General features: G+C 47.1%; 1 protein-coding gene across 1 annotated transcript; it reads right to left on the bottom strand.

Annotated features, from left to right (window-relative positions):
* Positions 1 to 7725: 7725 nt before the first annotated feature.
* Positions 7726 to 8575, bottom strand: LOC139781500 (uncharacterized). Its single transcript, XM_071720349.1, has 2 exons — positions 8445 to 8575; positions 7726 to 8344 (listed from the first exon to the last, which is right to left on the bottom strand). The coding sequence occupies exons 1-2, from the start codon at positions 8573 to 8575 to the stop codon at positions 7786 to 7788; spliced, it is 690 nt and encodes a 229-aa protein (XP_071576450.1). The 3' UTR covers positions 7726 to 7785.
* Between the last annotated feature and the right edge of the window lie 1053 nt (positions 8576 to 9628).

Here is a 9628-nt window from a genome sequence, read left to right as displayed (position 1 = left end):
TGAGACAATTTTGTGAGATAATTTTTCGAAACGTTGTGAGTTTAAATATATTAATTATTAGGCCAGTTGGGTCGAACAAAAACGACTTCTGTTTTTAATAATTTTGTTCAGAAAAATTAAAGCTACTATCACCTAGGTTAGAATAGATTTTATTTATTTTTGCATTTAAAATTAATGATACTACCACTTGGTTTTTTTCCGAGGTAACAATTACGTGTGTACTTGGCGCCCTTTTTTTACCTTTTTTGAAAAAGGTAATTTTGTACTGATTATATCTTACTTCGTATATTTTTATACCCGTATCCTGAATTGTTATAACGTGATTACGGTAAGTGGCTATTTAATGTTACATATTTGTTGTTATTAATACGTACTCGTGCGAGGTTAGAAAGATCGATGCGCGCGTGAGTTCTTGAGTCTGTGATTATAATATGATATGAGATGGTAGACCTCTCGTGATCTAGGGATTTTTTACCCTAAAAGTCGACCCTCATGTAAATGAATTTCTCTCGACAGGAAACTTAGTAACTTTGGACAATATTAATAAATTTTGTAAATTAACCGGGGCATATGATATGATAATAAAGAACATTTAACGTCGATCGTGATCAGTGTGCCTTTGTCACCCATGGGCTGCTGACATGCTTTTCCCACACATACTACGTCTTTTACATATGACGCGCAAACTTGTAAGTTATTTAAATTTGTCAATTTATATTTTATACTTTTCTTTTTATATCTTTTTTTTAATATAATTTTAGTTCTTGACTTTTGGATTGTTGGCACAATGCCAGGACTGAATTGTTTGTAAGAGATAGAACACTTGATAAGGACCGAAAGTGACGGTCGAAACGTCGTGAGATAATAAAATTTCTATATTGCCAGTCAGCGTCGATTGTTACTACTCCTTTTTATTTTATTCACTGGCGAAGAAAAGGTTTCTTTATTTGCTTGTAAATTAAGATTCGGTAATTGTTTATATTTATATTTTTTGACAATTAGACTTAATATCACCATGTTTATATATATACTGAACTATTTCTTTTTTGCGTAATGTTTTCGACAATAATGTATTTGTTAATATGTTCGATATCGGTCGATATTGACTTTGTACAAAAGATTTAGAGGAATTTTGAAATATTTCCTACTATTCGAAATCAAATTATGTTGATATTACTAATGTACTTGAAATGTCCTGCGTCGACTTTGTTTAAGTACGACTTTGTGGAAATTGTGAGATATTTTTACAATTGGTACCTCTTAAAATTAGTCTTAATATATATTATATATTACTTACGTACTTGGAAATGGTTTGAAGTTGATTATTACTAAGTATGGAATTTATTAAATACTCTTTACGGTTTATCTTTAAGTAGTATAATTTGGATTTCCACATATTTATATTTGATTTGACTATCGGTCTCTCCTGATGGATATTTCCTACTGTGCATACGAAATGGGAAACTTCTTGTAATGGCAAATAAAAAAAAAGATATTTATTTATATAAGAAATAAAAGATAAGAAAAAAATTGAATTTATAAATACTAAAAAATATAATAAGAAATATATAAATAAAATAAGAAATAAGAAAAGATGTAAATATATAATTTGCCAACTTATTCCTGTTGACTTTATTGTACATGTACAGTCGGAGATTGAATTTACTGACTTTGTAAATCCTTGCCCAAGTACATTTTGGGTACCTGTTGATATATTTTATTTCGTTTGAATATGTACTGTGAATTATAAGATAAATTTATGTATACGGGCTCACTTCTGAGCAAAATTATTATATCCCGCGAACTCGCTCATCTGTTACGTGGGATTGAACCTTATGCAATCGTTCATCTGATTGCGGGATGCGCACCTGGACAGTGTGCTTCCTTGTGTGAGCTGTCCTAGGGGAAGGTCACCCTAATAAAAAACCACAATGACAATTATGGACAATGAATAAGGATAACGATTTTTCACCGTCGCTGGATTCGGATACGAGTGATCGGCGTGTCAGCTCTATCGTCCCTGGAGTCGGCGTGTCGTTAGCGAAGGGCTACCGCCGGTGTTGACCTCGGGCACCGGTGGCGAAGTGGCTACCGAGAAGACCATCGCAGAAGAGGATATCCAACGTGATAAGCCTGGTGCATCCTTTTTAAATGGTAATCGTACTGATCAGCCTGCATCAATTACCCCAAACCGGGATTTAACTAAAATCATTGGGGATGGCGAAATTGATGGAGTAGACATTAACAGGCCGGTCTTCTCTAGGTTGAAAAAAGACTATGATTTTGGATATAAACATAGGATAGACAAGGACAATCGGGAATCGGACGTGATTGAGATCTCAGAAGAGGATTCGTTGATGGAGGACTCTATCCGGAAAACGCCTCCAATTACGAGAGGAACTGTGAAGAGAAAGGCGGAGAAATCTCTGTTCCAGGACTCTTCTCTTCGGGAGTCCTCTCCTAAGGAGGTGATTAGTTTCACGGCAGTAAGAAAAGAGATTAGCAAAGGTCGCCCTAAGAAAAAGTTCTCGCATCTGGCTTGGGAGTCACCTAGGGGTAAGGACACTAGGATAGAAATAAAGCCTGCCAGTAAACTGAGGGAACTCGAAACAAATAAGTTATCAAATTATGCTAAAGATTGCCTGAAAAGGACTGAATTAGCACTTAATAAGTGTTCCAACATACAAGGTATGTTAAAAAATCATATGGAGGCTGGTATAGCAAATACTTCAAAGATTGTCAAGATTTTGACGGAACGTCTTGATGATTCCGGAGATGTATCCTCTTTTAGGGTGCAGAATGTTAATTTGACCGCACAAATTCGCAATCTCAAAAAAGACGAAGAAATTCAGAGGCGGGAATTGGCTTTGCGGGATGATGAAAATAGGAGTTTAAAGAAAGAAGTGGAGGCTCTCCGGGAGGAGTTAAGGAGGAGGGACTTACATTCTCTCGAGATGGAAACCGATCAACAAACTAAACCTGAGGAAAAACGGGATAATGCGAATACTCTGCGGGCGAAGAAATCGGAGAATACCCTCTTTTTCCTAGGAGGAATCCTAGATTTAAGGTTCTTTCACATAAAAAATTAGTAGGAAAGGTCACAAAAATTACAAAAGTTAATAATGACGATTCTAGGTCAGAGATGGAGAGTATAGAGGGAAATTCTATTTCGGCCTTTGAGACTCCTCGAGAAAGGAGCTTGCTTCGTAAGAACGGAAAGACGGATCCGAGAGATCATTTTAGGCTTGCTTTGACCCGGGTGGAAGATGTGGAAAGTAGGTATAGACGGCCGCTTCCACCCCGGGGGCAATGAGGGGGGGGGGTGAGGGGAGGGGGGTATCGGGTTACGCGGGGGGTGAGGGGGATGGGGAGGGGGGGTATCGGGTTACACAGGGGTATCGGATTACGAGGGGGTGAGGGGTGAGGGGGGGTATCGGATTACGAGGGGGTGAGGGGGAGGGGGGGTTTCGGATTACGAGGGGGTGAGGGGGAAGGGAAGTATCGGATTACGAGGAGGTGAGGGGGAGGGGTGGTGACCTTGGCATACCACATGTATGACTCACCGGGATGACTCATATCCGGGATGACTCACCGGGATGACTCATATCCGGGATGACTCATCGGGATAAATTTTTGCATAACGCATTGCAGCCATACGCCAAGTCTGACGCAGCGACCACGCAACGCCAGCTGCCGGACCTGTCGCCCAGAATGAGGGCGGTTATAGCGGAGCAGCTGAGGATGCGGCAACACGTGGGGCCGGTTAAGCCGACACCGATCCCGGGGATCACAACGATCGGCGAATCATCGCCGATGCGATCGGCCGACGGAAGCGAGGCGCCGGGAAGCAGCGGCAGCGAGAGACGGGCGACGGAGGCGCCGATGACCCGCGGGAAGACCGAGAGAAGATGAGCGCTATGGCGAACGCGCGATTCGACACAGACGCGAACACACCCACGCATACACGACATGTAAATAAAAGAAAAACACACCTACACTACATACACACGCTAGATTATAAGTGCGCGAATAAAAAAATATATAATCGATAGACGTAAGAAAATAAAATAATCATAGATCGTAAGACAGCTCAACCGCGTGACAAACCGACGCGGACTTGAGCACAGCGACGAGGCGGGCGCGCGCGCGTACAAGATTATATAGACAAACAATTTTAGTTGGCTACAGCCTTACCGCGGCGCGCAATAAAGACGTAACCTATTTCGTTGATGTTAACCAATGTTTTATTTCATGCGAATTAGAGTTCCTCTTCTTTTTTATAGTTTGCCTTTTCAGAATGATACGACGCGACAGGCGAAGGGCGCGTATCACGAATAACGAAGGCACGACCGCGGAACAAAAACGCGAACGCGGGCGTGCCAAGGATGGCGAAACGAAACGGACAAATGCAACCGCGGGTAACGAGCACGGCCGGACAGCGCGAAGCCGCGTTAGGAACGCGTCAGGGAGGTGAACATGAGTCACCCAGCCAAGTTTCGAGGCGATCCGACCGGCGGAACCCGATACCGCGAACCGGAAGTCCGATCGCGAAGCCGCGTTAGGAACGCGTCAGGGAGGTGAACATGAGTCACCCAGCCGAGTTTCGAGGCGATCCGACCGGCGGAACCCGATACCGCAAACCGGAAGTCCGATCGCGAAGCCGCGTTGGGAACGCGTCAGGGAGGTGAACATGAGTCACCCAGCCGAGTTTCGAGTCGATCCGACCGGCGGAACCCGATTCCGCGAACCGGAAGTCCGATCGCGAAGCCGCGTTAGGAACGCGCCAGGGAGGTGCAAGCGAGTCACCCAGCCGAGTTTCGAGTCGATCCGACCGGCGGAACCCGATTCCGCGAACCGGAAGTCCGATCGCGAAGCCGCGCTAGGGGCGTGTCAGGGAGGTGCAAGCGAGTCGCCCAGCCGAGTTTCGAGGCGATCCGACCGGCGGAACCCGAATCCGCGAACCGGAAGTCCGATCGCGAGACCGCTCTAGGAGCGTGTCAGGGGAGTGAAAAGGAGTCACCCAGCCGAGTTGCGAATCGATCTGCCCGGCGGAACCCGAATTCGCGAACCGGGGGTCTGATCGTGAGGCCACTCCGAGAATGTGTCGAGAAGGTGACACTCAGTCACCCGACCAGGTTTCAACTCGAGCCGAGTACCGGAAGTCGAGATAGCGAACCGGGAGCCCGAACGCGACGACATTTGGGGAGCGTAACGTAGAGTCGCTAATTAAGCGGCGTACCGAGTTCCGACTCGATCCGCGCGACGGAAGTCGGAATCACAAACCGGAAGTGCGACCAGACCGGGAGCGACCCGGGCGTGCGAAGCGTGTCACGAACGACACGCATTCCGAACCAAATCATTGTAAGCACGGAACTCTGGGCACGAAAACATTGCGAAGAGCATCAAATCGCGACGGTGATAACCATCGACGAACCGTCAGAATCGTCATATGAATCGTCGTCACAAACATGTTTTCGTGAACAAAGCGAAGTGCTCGCGAGCGAGCGTGTTTGCACGGCGACAAGTGAAAGTCGCAGGCGGGCAACGTAAACAACCTCAAGGACGAGGGAAGATCGCACATGCCGAGCGACGCGCAGCGCGATCACGCGCCAGATGTCGACCAATGCGGGGTCACAGCGTGATGGCGTGAGAGGTGGGGTGGTCCCCACGTAGCGAGGCGGGGCAGCCGAGCCCGACGATCGAGGAGTCGTCCCTCGGCGTTCAAACGGAACGGTCGAGACCGGACTTAAGAAATCTTGAGCGGACGATCCCGCTAAGCGGAGCGTTAACCCGTAGACGCATGCAAATGAGCGCGTTAATAAAACCCGAGTGCGGTACACCCAATGTCCATGTAAAGCTAGAAAGAAAGGAATAAATTATATTCTACCTATTGCAAATACGTGTGACGATTATTAAGAGAAGAGACCGAAACCCGAAAACGCGAGATACTTACCTATCCCAATACTTACCTATCCGGCGTTCCGAAATCCTCATCGACGATAACCAGTGAAGTGATCCAGCGAAGCGGCGGTCCAGAGAAGGTCCAACAGGGGCGACGAACTCCAGCGGTGCACAGCGGAGGCGGTCCCGACGACGGTCCTCATCCCGAGACGGAAGTCCCACGCATAGGGGTCCAGAAAGCGGCGTCGATCGAGACAGAGGGAACCTGCAGCAGAGTAAACGAGGGGAATTAGCGAAGTCAGCGAAAGGTTGGTCGATTTCTATGAATCTTTCTCGATAGGCCGAGGTTAAAATCGAGTGGCGACCGTGATATCAAACAAATCCATAGACGTGTGGTTGAAATCACTCCTCCGTCCGGTTACAGCATAACCTCTGGTTTTACCGGGATGACTCACCCGCGCCGCGGGTCCGCGCCGCGCCGCGCGGGGGGGGGGTCCGCGCCGCGCCTTGGGTTTGCGCCGCGCCGCGCCGCGGGTCCGCGCGGGGGGGGGGGGGGGGTTGGCGTCGCGCCGCGCCGCGCCGCGGGTCCGCGGGGTCCGCGTGACGGTCGCGTTAGCGGTCTTACCTTCTTAATTTTGACGAGGAGGGGCCCCATGGCCGCGGCCCTCCATTCGTCGCAACATAGCCAGTAAAGCCTCCCGCGGATTCTGGGCACCAGGGCAGCGGTTAGCGGGAGGAGGAGGAACCGCTAGAACTGGAGCCGCTAGAATTGGAACCGCGTCGAACAAAAGTTCATCAGCTAATCTATTGTCCTCCTCCGTCGGAACATACGCGCGACCCTGCGCGAGGGCCGCGGCGTAAAACTGTGCCCGCCCGCGTCCGAGGGCCGCGCGGTGATCCACGTAAACTTGCACCCGCCCGCGTCCGAGGGCCGCGCGGTGATCCACGTAAACTTGCACCCGCCCGCGTCCGATACCAAGTGGTCGGATAGGGTTCAGCAGCGCCCGCCCGCGTCCTATGGCGGGTGGCTGACGCGGGGGTTCGGGAGCAGGCGGAGCAGCGAGCCACTCACCCTGATCCTGATCACTGTCAGAGTCGTTTGATTCCTTATAATCACCCACTTTTACACGGCCTCGCACAATTTCTAGAGGAGGCATCACAAACAAACAAACAAACAAACAAACAAACAAACAAATACTTAATATAATTATAAAAATGTATATAAAAGAAACACGTTGCACGCTCACGTACGGCCACGACGAGACTGAATTCAATGACGCTTCAGACGGTTACAGAACGGAGAAGTCGCCAGAGAAAAATATAATGGCGATGTATAAAACTGATAGTCGCTTCCAGCGAAGTCTCGCGCTACAAAGGCGAGCGACGACGTCCGCTAGAATTTCGGCTGCTTGAATATACAAACAAGTATCGCATATCATAATATAGAAGCGAGGCGCCGATGCTCCGGCCGACGTCGCATATACGGCTTGAATAGAAATGCGCGCGAAGAAATTATAGTATGATTTATACTTAAAAAACAATCTATCTACGCAGTACGTAAAAGACAAAGGAAAAAATGACGTCATCGGGACGATGATCGACTCGATAACGCGTCGAACCTGTCGGAACATGTTCGTCGTAAACAACATTTTTCTAGAAAAAAGGGGTGTTATCGCGTAGACTAAACAATTTCACGTTATTTTTTTACGACGCAGTACGCGAGACAAAGGAAGAAATGACGGATCGACGATGATCGACCGCATCAAAGCGATGATAAAAATTAAGGTAGGGATGGACATGCATGCAAAGAAATTACATCGTTCATTTAGGTGTAAAAAAGCCTGTTTATTTAACTCTTCTTTTTTACACAATATATCTTACATACTAAAAAACTAAAGCTGCGAGCTCACAATCGATGAGCTGATTCGTATTGAACGCATCGCTAGCGTATATTACATTCGACGCTTCCTTGGGATCCGTCACGGTGGACGCGATATCGGAGAACTGCGCAAACTTTGCATCGACCGTCGCAAGTATTCTGACCAAACGATCGAATCTCGCCTCGATGCACCGATCGAGATCGAACATACGACGCAACGTCGATTCGGTCATCATCAAGCGTACGTTTGCAGATTCAAGACGTATGAGTTTGACGTTATTAACCGACGTACAAACTCTCACCGTTAGCGGTCCAACATTTATAAAACTATGGATATCTTTGTAGTCGTTGCGAAAGAAATTCTGAATGTTTCGCCGTTGCTCGTTGAGTGCCTTCCACGTTTCGAGAGACAACAGCAGTTCCTTTCCTCGATGATCTCCAACGGCGATCTCCACGTAGCTCGGTGGGCCCACGTTGATACCAATTTCGAGGAATTTATATCCCGTAGCTGTCAGCGCGTATCGTCTGCCGAGTATACGTACCGCGCGACGGTCCCGCGAAATGCTGTATAAAAGAAATGAAATTAGTTTATTTTCGTAAGTAATACAATTTGCAAAGATATAAAAACTGGGAGAGGCTCTATTTTTTCTTAAAAGAAACTTACCTATTACATCTGGCCTCATACGTTTGAGTTTCAACGTCGTGAATCGGCACGTAATAATTCACGGCTTTCGCGCGTTTTGCACCGTTGTTGCTGTTGCTGCTGCTGCTGCTGCATCCTTCAAAGGAGAACATTTTTCCTCTCGGCTCTCTGAGAAGTTGACCGTCAGTACAAGCGATCGCGACAAGACTGATCGTGTAAAATTAATCTAGTATACGCAACAATTCCAAAAGTAATGATGTAGTGGGGGAAAGGGAGAGGGGGAATTAATGTTTATATATAGAACTGCGCAGTGGATTTTTTTTATTAGGAGAGGGGGAAGTAAAGCCTACTCTAACGGTGATGATGGGGGAGAGGGAGTAAGAAATAAAAACATTATAAAAAGTTATATATAATTTATTTTAAAAAAAAATCGCAAGTTCTTATGGCGTCGCGCGCGACCACCAGTTAAATAGTTTTATTACATTTTGTAACGCGCAATTCTTTTCATGTTTTCCGCATCGCATAGTATTGGTGTCATCTAGTTTATTCAAAGATTCGATATCTTCGTAATGCGCATCCAGAGTCTCGACGATTAGGTTTTTTCGCGCATAATTCTCCAGCAGATCCACCAGCCATTCTCGTTTCTGACATCCCTTGACGTACACGAGAGTCGGCATCTCGTCGTCGTCGTCATCGTCTTCTTTCTCATCATCGTCTTCTTCTTCTACACCAAGCACGGCCGATGTAATCAGGCGTTTCACCATGCTGTACGGCACGTTTCCGTCTTCCCATCGTAATCCATGGTGATTGCGAATCAACCAGGTAGCGCACGATTTATCGGATTTTGTGAGGAGATTCCACGGCATGGGGTAATTAAAGATGTGATGCGACAGAACGCAGCCTTTTCTCAGCACCGCCACCTCCTTCACGACAAATTTCATCCCGACGAGGAATCCTTGCAGGTCCACGAATGTTGGTACGGACATGACGAGATTTCTTTATCTCTCTCTCGTCAATGCGTCAATCGAGAGGAATGACGCGCAACTCTGCAAACCGTCTCGCGACACTCTGATTTATACTTCCCCCCTCCCTTAACCCTCTCAATAATTGTATCGAAGACTGATGGAAAGAGAGAGAGAGAGAGAGAGAGAGAGAGGAGAGAGAGAGAGAGAGAGGAGAGAGAGAGAGAGAGGGAGAGAGGGAGA

This window comes from Temnothorax nylanderi, unplaced genomic scaffold (genome assembly GCF_030848795.1).
Source record: "Temnothorax nylanderi isolate EJ_2023f unplaced genomic scaffold, tnyl_v1.0 TNYL_tig0342_pilon, whole genome shotgun sequence".
NCBI lineage: Eukaryota > Metazoa > Arthropoda > Insecta > Hymenoptera > Formicidae > Temnothorax > Temnothorax nylanderi.
Note: the sequence above shows the minus strand (reverse complement) of the source record. Positions and strands in the feature narration are given on the sequence as shown.

Excerpts from the sequence above, each read along its gene's own strand:
- LOC139781500 (XM_071720349.1), bottom strand. The coding sequence starts at position 8,575 with ATGTTCTCCTTTGAAGGATGCAGCAGCAGCAGCAGCAACAGCAACAAC. Across the intron at positions 8,345-8,444 it reads TATGAGGCCAGATGTAATAG|CATTTCGCGGGACCGTCGCG; the intron begins GTAAGTTTCTTT and ends TCTTTTATACAG.